A 17,961-nucleotide genomic window follows, 5' to 3' on the forward strand; every position below is an offset into this window, starting at 1 on the left:
CATGTCAATGGTACCTATAGAGTTAATGGTAGAATGCCTACACATTCTGTTTCTCTGTCTCTCATGCATGCACCCCCCCCCCCCCAAACACACCATATTTCTCAATGCATTGTCTATGGCAGTGTTTCTCAACTGGTGGGTCGCGACCCAAAAGTGGGTCGCGGGGCCATTTTGAGTGGGTCGCGGATGTGAAAAAAATAAATTAAAAAAAAGTCTAAGAAGGATATATTATTTATTATTATTATTATTATTATTATTATTATTATTATTATTATTATTATTATTATTATTATTATTATTATTATTATTATTATTATTATTATTATTATTATTATTATTATTATTATTATATTTCATTGTGTTTTTAGCCTTAGTTGCACTTTTGTTGCAACTCCCATTAGTTCCCCCAAACTTACTGTCGGTCTGTTATGTGAACTTGAAACACGTCGTAAGCCGTTTCCGGCGGAGAAAGTGTTAACCCAGTCCAGTATGAAGCAATTCATTTATATTTTTCAATATGCATGTAGATGAGGCATATTTTGTGACAATCATCATTATCTCGCAAAACTCTTTTAATAAATGTTGTCTAGAAGCCAGAAGGAGGCATTACAGCTGCATGTCTCATTGTAGGTCAGACATCTGAGTGTGCTTAATTGTGCTTGGAATAAAAATGGAGCATCCATGACCTGTGCAAATACATCATTTAGGATTCAGCACAGCTTTTGCTGATTTAATTATGATGGGCCATATTCTCCAGAACTCACATGACCAGGCACAGTCCTTGTGCTCAAGGAATTGGGAATTTGGAAGTGGGGATACTGTGCATTAGGGGTGCTTGCTAGATCAATACTTGCATCAAAATCGTTTTGTTGGCCTAAAACTTTGATTGATTGATTGAAAATTTTATTAACAGATTGCAGAATGGGTACAATACAGTACAGCTCAATACACACAATTGTTAACTCTTTCCCTGCCAACAACGATTTTATATGTGTTTGTCCACCAACCGTTGAACGCCAACCACGTATATATACGTTATTATGATCGTTATTTATTTTATTAGCTATTTCCATTCATAATTCATCCTGGAAGGCTGTGGTACTGTGTGGCAATGTGTCTGAGATCGCAACGGTCCGATACTGATGCCTGGTGGTATGCGGCCGATGTCGCACTTACTTTCTGAAGGAAGTATGTGGCTGTGCGTCATTGAAAGTCATCCGAGTGGAGTTTTCTTGTTTTCTTGTTGCCTTCGGGACGCCAGATTCATTATGCTGTTGGGGGTTATGGCGTGGGCCAAATAGACATACGATCTAGCAGATGGCAATCAAATAATTGGAATATTCTTTTTGGAGTCTCATCGGCCACAGGTAAGAGCAATTTAACGTCAATTTCAGCTTGGTTGTCCATTGTTTTCGTAGCCATCGCCCTGATCAGCGTATGCTGTTGTACTAACGAAGGCCGTTATTGACAATCAATTAATCAGAGACGACCCCCCCCCTTTCATGCATGCATGATGGACATAATATACCGATCATATGCATTTGAATTTTTTATTGTAGCGTATATAGGGACGAAATGCCAATGGATTAAGTATAATATGCGTTGCAGCCTGTAACTAGCCTCCCAGGAATGACCCTAGACCACTCTAAAACTATACTTATATTCACCGGTCCACGGTATAAAACGACAATGTATAGATGGAAAAAAGATTCCTTTTTCACATCTTGAACGATAGATACTCGATGTAAAATGGGCCATAGTATTGCATTATATAGCTATAATATTTAAATAGTTATAGCCCTGCAAACAAGGTGAGCGACTCCCACCGTTTACAGCTCTGGCGGTAGCTGCTATAGGATGAGGCTAATGCATGGCATCCAATGAGTTAAGGGGATGCAGACCAGAGAAAGACTTTCGTCTTGTTTACATCAGGGTCCCCCATTTTCAATTCATCATAACATATATGACATACATGACATACAGGTAGACAGTACTGTTACATCTAGACATTTATGACATACCAGATCTACAAATATACAGTACTGTTTATGAGTACAAAAAGAGTCTAAAAAGAGAGTATATACATTTGAGGGGGAAGAAACTGTACATTGGAGGAGGTTGGGTATGTGGGGTGGGGGGGGGTAACTGTACATTGGATGTGGTTGGGTGGGAGGGGGGGGGGGGGGGGGGGGGGGCTGTACATTGGAGGGGGTTGGGTTTGGACATTTACAGGGGCCAGTTTCGAATTGCAGTCTCCCGTAGGTGTACAATCTGTGGGTATCTACAAGGCTATGTAATATATAGAATGCTATTAACACTTTCAGTGCCACCAGGGGGCGCACGACTTAGTGCTTGAATGCCACCATCGGCGCTAATGTTAACGTTAATATCGCCTAATCTATGTTTTAAATTATGGCTATGTGTCTAATCTGCCCGTCGCTTATCAAAGAATCATTTTCCAGTCAGTGCTGTCAAGGCAGATTGGTTTTTTATCGCTTCATTTCCGTTTGAGAGCATTTTGAAAAGCACCCGTTTTGAGGTAAAAAAAACAGCCCATTCTGTGATAATCGTCTTTTACTGGAATATTCCAGAACGTTGATATTTGTTGGCCTATTTATGAATCGTTTTCAAATAAACGCTAGATGATCAATAGTATACGTACACGCACGCACATTCGAGGCGCGCGCTGATAATAGCCGTTTTCATTTCCTCATGGATTTTACAGTGAAACCGCTGGAGCACATATCAGAAAAAAGCTTATATCTTCATCAAAACTAGTCTGATTATCCTAACACTGATAACATAGATTCCTTACCTGACATCAGATGGTATCCAACTGGTATATTCCAATTCCTGATCACCATTCGAAAAAATCGATAAGTGTATAGATCTAATGTGTATACAGTAGAACTCATGCTTGCCGCGGCTCAGAGTCTCCAGAATGAACTCTGGTAACCCCGGCTGCATCAGTGGACTGGAAAATGTGGACTGGAATATTTTTTCTTCCCCATCCATTTTCATTGAGTCCATTCCAAAATCCCTGATGTCATCTGGGAGACGATAGGGGGCGCTTTTTTCACATCTGATCGCCGGCGGCCTTTGGGTAGGCTAGGGTAGACTCGCGTGATGCAATATGATTTCAGATCGCAAAAAAAAAAAAAAATCCGAGAAATATCGTGAGTGGCTTTCAACGTAACTATTGTAAATCCGAGAAAAGCCGTGAGTGTTAACTCTTTCAGTGCCATGCCTGGTTTTCCATTTTACCGCTTGAATGCCACCATCCGCGCCAATGTTAACGTTAATATCGCCTAATCTATGTTTTAGATTATGGCTATGTGTCTAATCTGCCCATCGCATTATCAAAGACTATTTTCCAGACAGTGCTGTGAAGGCAGATTGTTTTTTTATCGCGTCGTTGCCGTTTCAGAGCAGTTAGAAAAGCCCCCGTTTTTGATATAAAAAACAGCTCATTCTGGAGCATTCTATGAAAATCGTCTTTTAGTAGAATATTCCACAACGTTGATATTCGTCGGCCTTTTTATGAATCGTTTTCAAATAAACGCTAGATGATCAATATTATACGTGCACGCACGCACATTACGGCCGCGCGCGGATAATCGCCTCGTTGATTTCCTCTCGGAGTTTTACATTGAAACCGAAAGAAGACATTTCACAAAACAGCTTATAACTTCATCAAACTTACTCTGATTATCCTACCACTGATAACATAGAGTCCTTACCTGACATCAGATGGTATCCAACTGGTATATTCCAATTCCTGATCACCATTCGAAAAAATCGATACATGTATGGATCCAACGCGACACAGTGGATCTCCATGATCCGCGGGGATCTGAGGCTCCAGAATGAACTCTAGTAACCCCGGCTGGATCAGTGAACTGGAAAATGTGGAGTACCGGATTTTTTCCCCCATTCATTTTCATTGAGGCCATTCCAAAATCACTTATGTCATCTGGGAGACGACAGGGGGCGCTTTTTTCCACAGTGATCACCGGCGCAGCTCGGCAATACTCGGGTAGGCTCGGGTGATGCAATAATTTTTCAGATCGCAAAAAAAAAAAAAAAAAAATAATAATTCCGAGAAATCTCGTGAGTGGCTAGCAACCACCTATAAAAAAAACACGAGAAATCTCGTGAGTGGCACTGAAAGAGTTAAGGAAAAATGTCAAAACTGATTGTAAATTGATTATGTTGCCTATTAGAAGTTGGGGAATGGCCATTTTGCTCTTATGTCATGCTCAGGTTAGGATTTATTTCATTCCTGTTCCCACCTATCATGTGAATATGGTCAATAAGGGCTTAATTTCACAGCATTTGACAGTTAAAGGGGAATGTCACCCATTTTAAGAATTCACATACAGTATTATTGTTCCTGTGCCATAAGGCAATTCAGTCAGTATTTGTGAATACGCACCACTCTCTCCTAAAGCTAGAAATCAGAAAGAGAACCCTCGGTTCAGTGACAATGAATGACTCTGACTTTGTGAGGCCATATAAAGTTTGTGTGAGCTCTTGCATCCAAATTAGGTTTTAATACTGGTTCAGACCTTTTAGCAATGATATAATATACACCTCATTTGGATGTAAGCACTCACACAAACATGTTCATAAAGTCAGAGTCCCATCCCTTGCCTATGGAGCAGCCCCAGATTTTACATCCCAGTAACATCACATAGCTTTCTGAGAGAGTGGTGTGTGTTTTGACTTTTAAGGCACAGTAAGAACAATTCTTAAAATTTGTGACATTCCCCTTATTTGTGTGGAAAAGGCTCCCCCTTCTCCTACAAATCGTGATTCCATATCCCCACTAACTCAATAACCTTACTCACCTGTCAATCATCGCTTCCCCCTCCCCCTGAGACATGCACATAAGCTAATTATCCTCGCACTAGTCTTCATACTGTAGGCTAGTTCTAGCTGCCAGTGGAGCATTGTATAGCAGCCTGGGTAGCTATTTATCCCATGCCTATTATTTGTCTTTCATAAATCTACCTTGCTGCTGTATCAAATATGAGTACATGGCCTGTAACTATGATATAGTAATATACGTATTAGGTCTTAATGGATAGACTATAGCCAGTGCTGCGTTGCTGATATCAAAGCTGGTTGCAGGCACGCTAATGACGCCACGTGCACGTGCGCACGCTCCGGCGCATGCACATAAATGTTCCCCCACATAAGCACAGACTAAAGTCAGTGCCTAATTGCCTCTACGAATGGAATGTAACACATTTCATTCACACGTTTTGTGTGAATGTATTTGAACACACCTGACGACCGGCGCTAATGATATGCAAAGTAGCCAGGTGGGTACTTAGCGAGTTGGCGCATCAGTCGAGTGCAGCGCATTCCTGTGTGCATGCGCGTGCACATCCGTGCATGTGCCGTGCACGCGCTTCTGCTTACAAAAGCTGGTTGCACGTTGTGCAACCCCGTCCCATGAGCAACGCATCCCTGACTATAGCAGGGGTGGCCAACCAGTCAGAAACTAAGAGCCACAGAAATTACTGTGGTACCACAAAGAGCCACACCATATATACCAGCGTTTCTCAACCTTTTTTTCAGTCACGGCACCCTTCATGTGTTTATAGGTCCCACGGTCCACCCTCTGGCCTCTGATGTTGCTAATGTCTTTTTTATTTGGGCCTCACAGGGTTAACCTCTTAAGCCCGAGCAGTCCGGTACTGGAACGCAAATGACATCAGGCCATAAATCCATCTCTACAGAATGTATGAATTAATGTTGTGTTTTCTTTTCAAATGTAACCAAGAGTAAAGACCCTAACCCTGCCAAAACAGCAGTCAAAGTGTATAACCTTCCCAGCCCTTCCCAGAGACAGTCGCATTTCTCTCCTCTCCCCAGGCTCCTCAAGGCCGTTCCTACCGCCGCCTCTACTGCTCCATGGAGCCCGACGCTGCTATGCTCTGTGCTTCGTGCCGGTTGCCGGACTATACTAAAATCAACTCTAAATGGATCTAATCAGTAGATTGCATATTTTCGTCAAGAAGCAGAATAAGGCTAACCCTCTCTGCCTCTTGGGACATCATAAATCGGGCTACCAACTTAAAGACGTGGTCATTTTTGGATTATCGAAGCTTTTGGACTGCAATAAGAAGATTTTGGATCTGTTTACCGCGCACAGGACCTACCAAAATGAACTGATTAAGACACTTGGACACTTGGATTAATAATGCATTCAGTCATTTGGACGGAGTTGTTAAAACTCACTCCACTCAAATCAATAGAGTTATATTTCACTCTATTCAAATCAAATTTAAAGTGACGTGGCTGGGATAAATGTGCCAGTCAGTCAACCAAAACAAATTCCTGGACCAAGGTCGAACCAGGGAGCTGCTGGAGTCGAAGGCCCTCTGGGAGATAAGAGTGGCAAGCGGCCTCCCCCACCCCCAATCCCTACCCAATCCCCCCTCCCGCGTGTACGCCCGGCGCCACTCCCGCGTGATGGTGACGGCAGCCAACTAGTACGCATGCTGGAGGGGGGAGCCTAAGACTGTCTCATCACCAAAGTCCTATCCCCCAGCTGACGGCATTGTAGTTAGTGTCATAAATCCCCGCCCCTCCCGTTGCTGCAACTGTGATTTCTGGACAATCTATCCTCCCTCCCTCCCGCCTGGTGCAACGACACCCCGGTGTTGCTGCAGCCGACTATCGCATATGGTGTCTCAGGCATGCTGTAGTCGACATGTGTCAACAAATGTACATGCCTGTTTGAATTTATGTTGTGCCGTTGTTACTGTAAACATTTTATGATTGTGATATGATGTTGTTAACACATTGGGCGCCAATAACGTCGTACAACGGGTTTCAAGGTCATGCGAATTCTGCCATTCCACGGCGTACAACGTTATTGAGATCATATTTAATTTTTTCGCCATGGTATTCATAATTCCCTCACCCAGCCTCGGCTGCTACAGTGGGAGCCTGCACAACTTGGCAACGCTTCAATACTGCCGCCTGGTGGATGATCGGGCGAGTTACAACCAGAAATGGATCTCTGGTGATCTCTGTGCATCTGGGAAATGCGTCCGGCACTCACATATTGTTGCGGGACTCTAGACACACATCCGTGTATATGGATCGCTGCCATAACTCAATAATCGATATGATTTGGGCGTTTATTATTATTATACAAACTGGAAATGGATCTAGTAGATCGCCGTCAAATAAGTGGGATCATTTTCCTCCAGTCTCATCGGCGAACGGTAAGAGGACAGTAACGTTACTTTCAGCGTGTTTGTTTATTATTATTAATGCAAACTGCTCTGATCAATATATCACCCATACTACATAAAGCATTTACTGACGATCACGGAATTATAAACACCCCGCCCCCCCGTTCATCCACGCATGATGAGTCATAACGTTTAGGATCATGTACAGTTGAAATTTTTAATATAGCGTGTATCGGCAACAAACGGCAGTTGATAATCTATATGCGGTTATGCCTATAACTCACGTTCTAGGAATTACTGCAGAAAACGATAAAAACATATTTATATTCTAGACGGTATTTTCGTATGAATCTATGAATGAAAAAGTATAACGTTCCTACATCCTGAACGATAGATAATCGATGTTGAATGGGCCATAGTAATGTCAATTTAGCAATACAATTTAAAAAGTTATAGCCATGCAAAGAAGGTGAACATCTCCATAGGCTTAGAGTGGTGGCAGAGAGTGGTATGAGAGGGGCACAATGCCCGGCGGACAATGTGTTAATGAGACGATGAGCTGTATGTGTGTGTCACTGGAATTTCCCCGTGAGGGATTAATAAAAGATATCCTTATCCTTATCCTTATATTTTCAGCATTACGTTTGTTTACCAATGATTGTAACTGTTATTAGTGAAATATATGATTATAGAAATCTCAGGGCATTGAGTCGGAAACCGGCCCATATTGACGGGAGGAAGTGGCGCAGCCAAAAGTGAGTGTAGTCTTTTGAAGGAAGAGAACCAGGGCTTTTGATGGAATTTCGAATTTCGAAAAACTACCCTACCCAGCTCACGCCAGCCCTTGTCAATCATCTGACTTCTGGATTCAATTGTTTATTTCTCTTATTTTTCGGGATTATCTCCCACAAACCTGAATGTTATTGCCATAATACAGAACACAGTTAGTTTCTCTACCTTTCTGTGAACGTCTAGCAAAAAACGGTGTTGCAATCTGATGAAATTTTTTGGAGAAATGTACATTATAAAAAAGTAACTGTACTTGTGAATCACGCCTGGTGATACTAAATCCAGATTGAATTCTGCCATTGGAAAGGGGAGATTTGGCCTGATCCATAGATGTGCGACTTGGCCATAATAAGGTAATTTATAGGCCTGATATTCTATAATCATATTTCAAATTGCGTGTGTCCAGATGGCAGAATTCAGTACTGTATCTACAAAACCTTCTGTTTAATCATCTTCCCTTTATTCATTTGCTTAGATTTTTCAGGTCTGGTAAATTTTAGCATGGTGTTATTCACAGTCAAAGATAAAAAAATATATATATAATTGAATTGATATTCTCCTTTGGTTCATTACAATTTACTCAAGCCTAGTAACATACACAATATTTCTGACACTGGGAATACATTACCTGAAATCCATAGATGTCCCTAGAATCAGATACCAAGAACATACAAATGAACCATTAAAAAAAAGAAAGTCTGTAAATGTTTATTCTATGTCTTATGGAATTAATGACAAATTTCATTAGTACTAATAGGTTGTTTTAATTTAATTTACTGAGATATTATCTAGCAATTGTATACATTATAGTCTTATTGTTATTATTGATATTTAGTTGATATGCTAATTCAGCTTAGTAATAGTTTGATTTATATAGTTATTTACTGCTTCCTTTATATAGAACCATATAGCGACAACTGGACAGAGTGGAGTGTGTTGACTGGTGGTGTAAAAGACAGTTCATGCCTCATCCTCGACCAGACGCCCTGCGGCGATCCCACAAACTCTAAACCAGAAGTCTAAAATGTATGAATGAAAGAATAATATTTAAAGGGGGACTACTTCACACAAAAAGGAACTTTTAATCCTTGATTCAACCACCAAAAATTAAAAGATGTGTTGTAACCTCAACAATCACCTAAAAGTCAAGGGTGTCTGTTTCTGGCTCCTATCTGCAGATTTGGATGGAGTCTTTGAGCGCTTCGAGAGGCAACGGGAGCGCTGGGAGCGTCGTCAGAGGAGGAAGAGAAGAATTCGCCAGCGCTCAGTCAGCAGGGAGAAGTGGGTGGAGACACTGGTGGTGGCCGACTCCAAAATGGTGGAATACCATGGAAGCACGGGCGTGGAAAGTTATGTGCTGGCTGTCATGAATATTGTAAGTGGCAATATTCAAGATTCAAGAGTTTTATTTGTCACATACATACACAAGACATGCAGTGAAATGTAGGTGGCCAAGCCTGCCTTGATTGTGCAAAAATACAAATAATCTGTCTACCACCGCAGAGACAGTGGGATAGAATCCAGCTGCGGTACCTCCGGCTTGGTCGGCCGTCCATACTGACACAATTGGCAGTGTCAGCGGGTGGGAAAGCCGGTGGGGTGGGTCCTGGTCTTAAACAGCGACTCGTACAGTTCGGTCGGGGGCGCCTGCACAGCGAGGGAAGAATCTGGGGGAGGTAGTGTGATCCTGACCCCACGACTACACACACGCACAACCCGCATGCCACCCGGAAACGAACGGAGGGAACAACCTCGTTACTGCCCCCAGAAACACGGGGTCAAGGGCAAACCCAACCCCGTGGCAAGGCCGTAGCAGCGGAGCGCGAAGGAAGGCCCAGACCCACCAAAGGGAATGGACCCCCTGGAACGGGGGCCCGGAGAAGTCCATGATGCCAGCATCAAGACCCCACCAGGTGGGCACTTAATGACCCCGCCCCCCACATCGCCAGCGTATTCGGACAAAGGCCCCTCAGCCGAGCGGGCCCTGTCCCCCCAATAGTACACCGCCTGGCACACTGACCCTGCAGAACAGGCAGTCAGCATGGCCGTAAGCCCACAAAAAAGGATACCGCACCTGGTATTACCAGGCGGTCTCCCATCCAAGTACCAACCAGGCCCGAACCTGCATAGCTTCCGAGATCGGACGAGATCGGACGTGTTCAGGTTGGCATGGCCGTAACCAACGGAAGCAGGCAGCGCACCGGGGAAAACCAGGCAACAGGCTGTTAACCCGAGCGTGGAGACTGCGGACGAGACAGGCGCCAGAGGGGACAGCTGAACACAGCCGCCCCGGCGGAAGGGGCGCATGCTGGCGTTGTTGCATGACCAAGCCTCCATTTAAAAACCCCCACCCAGAGGGGTTGAGGCAGAGAAGGCTGACACGATTGGCAGACGTCATGAACGTGCAGGGGCACCCTCAACCGGTTAACCCGGGAGTTGACACTGCTCCAACACACCAGAGAACCAACCACCCAGTCGTTACCCTATGCGGTGGTTGGTCCCATAACCCCTCAGGAAAAAAAAACTCCAAAACATACCTGCGGCACTGCCGCAGTACCCGTGTTCCAGTTTCCAACAGGGTTATCCCGGGCCTACGGGTCAACGAAAACATTACTTCGGACCGGGCCCGGTGATACAGGGAGCACAGGGTCCCCTGAGGAGGTCAAAGACCACTCCAACAGACCCCTCTTCGCCATGCGTAAGAGAAGAGCGCAAGAATGGAAAACCAGCCCCAACACCCCGTACTTGGTATTCCCAGGAGGTCACCCAACCAAGTACTAACCAAGACCAACCTGCGTGGCGGCCGAGATCCGACGAGATCGGGCGTGTACAGGCTGGCACGGCCGTAAGCCATTACGACAGTGTAGAATACAATGCACCCAACAAGGGCTCCATAGCGCTTAACCCTGTGACACCCGGACCGACCTAGAATTTTTTCCCCCTGAAAAAAACCCCAAGTCCCTCAGGGTACCAGAACAGCAGATCTGCATCCCCGGCGGACAACGGGTTTAACTGATCCGGACCAGCGTGACCAGAACCAGTCCCGTGCCCTAACCACGCCGACATGCCAACTCCAGGAGAAGGGGCAGATATGCGTGTTGATCTTAAACATGAAAAGAAGGCGCCACCCAGACGTTCGGTGCGAACCGCGCCCGGTGGCCCACCCCCAGGGCGTGAGACCCTTCTACATATGTCCAGATCCATTCCGTTATCATCCCCTGATATGAACGAGAACCCGTCGACAACCACACAGGTCGTCGGAAGAGGAAAAACCCCCATCCCAATTGCTTTATAAAAACGCCGTTTTAACCCCAAGCAACCAAGGCGCGCCAGTCAGTTGCTTAATGTCCAGCAGAACATCCCGAGCTAGCACTATGTGTGCGTCGGGCATATCCACATCAATAATAGGCCATGTAGACCATCTTATTGAATCCCCAAGGCGCCCAGGGGAACGACAAGAGGGGCGGGATGCAACCAACTCCATGAATGAATGAATGAAAACTTTATTCAACAGATTGCAGAATGGGTACAATACAGTACGGCTCAATACATACAACTGTTAAGGGGATGCAGACCTGAGAAAGACGTTATTCTTGTTACCATCAGGGTCCCCCATTTCCAATTCATATAGATTCATCCAACTCTTTATAATAATAAAGAAGAAGCATCAACCGTATGAACCCAACTGCACAGCTGGGAGTAAAAAACTGTTTATTTTTTACATCCAGTCACTCCTGTTGTCAGAGAGTACAGACCGAACTTTCCCAGAAGCCTTCCCACATGAGTCGTAGTTGTGAAAAAGACATGCCAACTGTGAGTCACGTGACCAACTGACTCAAGTTTACACATAAATCGAGCGTAGCAGACCCGCAAGCCCTACGCTCTAACTCGACACCTTAACACCACAACCTTACGTAAAGATCTTAACTCACGGAAGCCGTCGCCATAGCAACATTGCTATGACGGGGGGAAACCCTGTACACGGCTCCTGTTTGTAATAGGAGTCGGCAGGACAACCCTCCCCCCCCCCCCCCCCCCCCCCCCCTCCCTGCCAAGACGTTCGAACGACTCGGCCCTGACTGGCTCAGCAGAATGAGAAAAAATCTCCTAAACCAACCAAGTGGAAAGGAGGGGTTTATTCGACACCCCCTCACAAAAAAACCTTTTTCCCTACACATAATAACAACTGTAGCATTTTGAAACCTTCGATATAATACCAATGTATAGCGTAAGCTAATACAATGCCCGCTACCCACAAATGTGAACAGGATTTATAACAAAACAAGTCGTATGTGTGTGAATCCTACACCCGCTTTCTATGTCATACATAGCAACGCTGACAGAGAGTAACGGCCATGCCGTGGAACGTGTGTGTACGAGTATTACTGCAACTAACACAACAGCGTTGTGGGACACATTTACTTTGTTCAAGCAATGTAAATACCACCAGTTTCTACCTGCATGTGGAGCGTCAGGCTAATAGAACCTCCTACGACTGAGTGTATGCTTGCAGACCTTGCCTAATCTTGTAACACAACATGACTCATCCCTCAATGTAATAGTGCAGATTCACATTTACGCAACCCCATCATATGATTTGTTGAAGAAACACACAGTTTGTTTAGCCAATAATACAGTTCCCCTTATATCGGGGAACTCTTTATTTCAACGGCACAAAAACATAATCATGAGGGGCCGGGGAGGGTGTAGAGGAGAGGGGACACAGAGGGAAAAGTCACTTTTAGCGGTGTCTGCCACCTCGCGCCGCTCGAGTCTTGCCACCCCGAGGAGCCCCGGAGGGACGATAGGTAACTGTCTGCTGGTCTCGATGTTCCCTACCGTCTCCTCCGGTCGTGGATGGGCCGGCGGTAGCAGAAGCGCCGTCTCTTCTCCTGGCCTTCTTGGAGGGGCCAGCAGCGGCGGCGGAGGCAGTGGTAGGCACCGCGGAGGGAGCTCGACGTCATGGAAGCCTTCTGACTCCACCGGCAAGGACGGGAGGCGGAAAATGGGGTTGGAGAACGGATCTCTCCTCTGCCATCTCTTTGCACGTTGAGGTCATCAGCTGCAGGGCCTTCCCGAACAGTCCAGCATCGGAGAGGCTGGCCGTCAGAAGAGGGGTTCTCTTCTTCTCCGGCACTCGAGCCTGCTCCAGCCAAAGGTGGCGCTGGATCAGGGTGGCCAGGGCGCGCGTCTTCCCCGAGGCTATGGCCAGCACCTGGGTAAGGTGCAGGACAGCTCCTGCCGCCTGGGTGATCTGATCGCATTTTACCTCGGTCAGATCCATGCCGCCCGTCATTATCCCCGATACAAATCTAGCCAGGTGGGCGATGTTAGAAGCCGCAGCCAGCGATTGTGTACCAGCGATAAATGACTGGTCACCCCAATATGCCAATCGCCTAGCCGATCTTCCATGGAGAACCGGCTTGCATAATGGTTCCCACACCACATCCGGACAGAGGAGAGCGGCCATCGGCCTATCAAGCCGTGGCACGCCCTCTCTCATACCTTTGACCAACCCCGACACCCGCGTAACTGGTACGTAGGCGGGGGCAAGTCCATTGATGTTAGAAACCGCCTGACCCTGACGAACATAGGCCCCCATTGAGGGGAAAAATGGGTAGACAACATCCACCCCTCTCACCGGGCGACGCTGCCAGAGATGACCTATGAGATCGTCAGGGACAGGAGCAGGCAATGGCAGCGGCAGCGGCACGCCGTTTGCAGCGGCAGCTACCGCCATGAGCTCGGGAAACAAAGCCCGCAGTTCCCCCTGCTGACCGTCCTCCACCGAACCCGCATCCCTCACATGCAGCAGGCTTCGACCCATTGAGGAGCCACAGTCTGATGTGGCTGATAGCAGGGCATCCTGCTGATGAGGCCGAGGTGGTTCCTCGACATCTTCGAACAAGGCGTCCCAAGGAGCCATTTCTCCCCCCTCGGAGGAATACTCGCCTCCACAGGACCTTCAAACAAGAATCCGTCCGACTCTTCCATGAAGTCCTCAGTTTCCATCGGACATCCAGAGCCGGACGCATCCTCGCTGGTCTCCAGCAATTCCCCAAACCCAGGCCGTTCGCGCCTGCATGCCACCATCTTGCGACGTGAACGGGCAGACGCCAAAAGTTTGCGTCGCAAATCCTCCGGACCCAAAACAACCGACCGTTCAACAACGGACGATTCCCTGGAACCAGAGGAACCAGAGTCGAGATCAGGCCATCGCCGGAGCGACGGCACCGATGCCTCGGCTCCTCGGAGAGGCAAACTACCCATCGGCTGCCTCCTGGGCTGGGTCGGCAACCACGAAAGTGGCAGCAGCCCCGCACCAAAACGCACGACGGAGGCGGGAATGGAGAACCGCTGGTGAAGAGTGGGTCTACTCTCCGAAAAAGACATTATGACTTAGGTTTTTCCTTTGAACAGTTATGAGAGAAAAAGAAAAAAAAAACTAAGCACAATGTAAACTCATCACAACTCTTTTCAACTAACAACACGTCAAGTGGGGTACTACCGAGGCACTTCCTTGTGGTGAAAGCGAGAAGGAGGAGAGCAGGTGACCACACACCTGCTTATGAAGGTAAGCTAACGAGGGGTGTGGTCAGACGAATACTGGTATTAAAGGTACATTTGTGGAATTTTATTCAGTGCGCGTGCACGTGCGAGGACAGTGCATGAGTGATGCCGAGCGGATCCCCTAATGATACAGAACAGGATGCTGCCAGCACCAGGCTTTACAGTAGGGATGGTGATCTTGGAGGGTAATTTGCTATATTCATTTTCACCAAATGTACTGTAACTGTTGACCATTATAGATTTAAACTGACCAATGGATATTAACGTATTGAGTTTTAAGGTGTTTTGCAAAGCGTTCCATGTGTCGGAGGCACAGAAGCTAAAAGCAGATTTTCCTAATTCAGTGCAAACTCTGGGGACCTTAAGCGTAAGCCAATTAGTATTACCAGAGCTAGTATGATAGGGTCCAGAGTTCCAGGTCAAATACTCAAAACTTGCCCCATTGTTTAATGTGCTTTCAGATGCTTTTTGGAATGTTTTTTTGAGAATTCTATTTTAGAATTCTGAAACTCTATAGCTTTCAATGGCCAGTAGCCACTGTGACATCATCATCAGAATATCCAGTTAGCAAAATCCTGATTGCACATGTGAGACTGTACACCCACTGTACACCCGCAAGAGTTAATCCTTCCACCCGCTCATTCCATTGGCACAATGACATAATGTTTAATTCGTATTGCTGCTTCCTCTCATCCTCTTCAGCTCATCCTCTTCTCTTCCTTGTTACAAATAACTACAACGTCCTGCTTGCCGACCCTTGTGTTATTACCACATCCTGGACAGAGGCCAAAGGAGCTGACCTCTTGTCTCGACTGCATTAGACAATTTTTTCCTAACTACTTTATGCTTGGCTTGGCTAGAGCTGCTGTAAAGGCAGGCAAAGGACAGAATATCAGGAAGGGGAATTCAGTGACAGAAGAGCTCATGGTTTGGCCACCATAACAGACAATAATACCTGCAGGAAGCAGCCATTATCCTTCACATCCTCTGTTGGTTCTAGTTTTCAAGTCCCCCTATGTTCCTTTGAACTTGAAAATACCCAAAGAGTACAGCTTTTGGGGAGAAAGAATCTCTCAGGTTTGAGAGAAACAATCCCTCAGCCAAGTCCAAACAAACAGCTATGGCATCATCATCCATATGAACAGCAGCTCCAAGTGTGTTGACACTATTTCAACATTGTCAACCTTAAAAGAGGTTCATGCTTTTGTTGTTTCTACTGTGTGAACTTAGTGCAGAGGTTCCCAACCTTTCTTTTTTCCATAGGTGAACCCATATTGAGGTTGGTTAAATAATGCCCCCCCCCCCCCCCAGTAGTTATTGTACAATATAGATTTATTCCTAATTGTATCTTCAGGACCGTCATCGCAGGAGTACAATTTCAACTCAAAAGGCTTGTGAGAAGAGACAATAATGTAAAAATAAAATATCATTCTTACTTAAGGAAATTCAGCACTTACGTCGGTGCTCTGCTTTTTCTTAAAGGGTTTAAAGGGGAACTATCTTATAAATGGCCTTTTTGAGTGTTTAGCATTGTTTCCTAGCTATGTGAACTTATATTAATATGATCTATGTCTCAAAATTCTCATATTGGCGCATTCTTCCAATTCTCCTCTCACAATATTCACCCTCACTGAACTGAGTCGTTTGAAAATGTGCCTATATGTGATGTCATATAGTCACCGCTGCATGTTAATGTTCAGGCGAACACGACGGTGCTCAGTGGTTTAGGAGCCCAGGCTCAAAACAGCTCGAGATCTTGAGGTAGAAAAATGCTGTTTTTGAGGACTTGATTAGAAATACAAAACAATGAATAAAAAAAATATATATATTACAGAGGTGTTCCATAGACTCACAGGAATTGTGTAAAAGTGCCCAAATAGTGAAAGAAATAGTAAAATAGTTCCCCTTTAAGGCGAGACACTACAGGTGACTATGGTAAAAATGTAACTAATAGATATCACAATGAAACTTCCCCAGTTGATTACTTATATTAAGACAAGACTTTTTTGTATTACAAGTTTTCTGAAATTGTATGTTTAAATATGCAAATGAGGCATGATCTACTTAAATATGCACTAATTTGCATATAATTCCAGGACAGAAATCTGAACATTGGATAAAGCCATTTTCAAAATTATAGTTTCATTTTGTTGACATATTAGAGCCAAAGGTTATTACAGAGGGGATTTTGGATATCTCTTTTTATCACTCCATAAATCAGAAAATACTCCATTCAGTCCATTTTTATGGTAAAATTCCATATTTCGCCATGTTTTTAGGAATAGAACGTGATATAAATCAGGGTATGAATGCAAATATCAACAAACCCTTCTGTAAATACCTTCAGAACATAGATATGAATAGAACTGGAAGGTTTGGTGTATGTGAGTGCTACTGAAGTGGAGATTTCTGGCTCAGAGTATGAGGAAAAACTCTTAAAACTCATTTTTTGGGAAAACGCCTTCAAAGTTCTGTATTGTAAAATGCCATACTTTTTTTTTAAACAGATATTTGCAAATGCAATATCTAATTAAACCATTAGTAATAGACAACCTAAACACATGTCTGATAACTGAATAATAATAATAATAATAATAATAATAATAATAATAATAATAATAATAATAATAATAATAATAATAATAATGTTATTGAACTGAACAGAACTACACACAGGCTACAAACAGTGTAGTACAATGTAGTACCCCCTAATAGGCAAAACATATTTGAATAGATATCACTATGAAACTTTCCCAGTTTGTTATGTACATATAAACTAAGAAAAAATATATTGCAAGTTTTCTGAATTTTATGTTTATATATGCAAATGAGGCACTTCCCCATTAAATATGTGCACATTTATGGATGCAATAAGGCAAAATGAAGTAAAATAAACAATAATGTGTGTTATTGACGTTTTATTGTCACTAGTTTCATAGAAGACATGTTTAGGAAGCAAAATATAACAAAATCTATTTTATATTTGCCTATTCACCTGGGGTGTCTCGCCTTAAGGGAATTAACAAATTAAGCTGGTGCTGAGAGAAAATGTAGGGGACCTGGGTGTTCTGGTGGCTCATCAAGCTTGGTGCATAGCCTACTGTACCGTGTACATACACAATGTCCTGGGTTCATTCTGTTAACTCATACAATGCTATTATGAACTTTTAAATCAACATGAGCTATTTCTTGGAGTAATGCATCATTTCCCAATTAGAAAAATATTTCTAGAAAATCACCCTGGGTCACTTTTTCCATGTATTTGAGTTGGAATTTGTAGCTCTACGTGGATGTGACATCACATGTTAAATTGCATTCAGAATCAGATCGGCTGCCAACAGAAATTCAGAGGTGATGCGAATACATGCAACGTCAATGATAAGAGGCG

At 44.5% G+C, this 17,961-nt stretch overlaps 1 protein-coding gene across 1 annotated transcript in view; it reads left to right on the forward strand.

Moving 5' to 3' along the window:
• The window catches only part of adamts7 (a disintegrin-like and metallopeptidase (reprolysin type) with thrombospondin type 1 motif, 7), a 447,398-nt gene that overhangs the window by 41,722 nt on the left and 387,715 nt on the right, over window positions 1–17,961 (forward strand). Inside the window, exon 4 of the mRNA XM_084337494.1 lies at window positions 9,182–9,378. Within this exon, the coding sequence (XP_084193620.1) occupies window positions 9,182–9,378 (197 nt within the window). The remainder of the gene's footprint in view (window positions 1–9,181; window positions 9,379–17,961) is intronic.

The sequence above is a fragment of the Notolepis coatsorum genome (genome assembly GCF_963971535.1).
Source record: "Notolepis coatsorum genome assembly, chromosome: 20".
NCBI lineage: Eukaryota > Metazoa > Chordata > Actinopteri > Aulopiformes > Paralepididae > Notolepis > Notolepis coatsorum.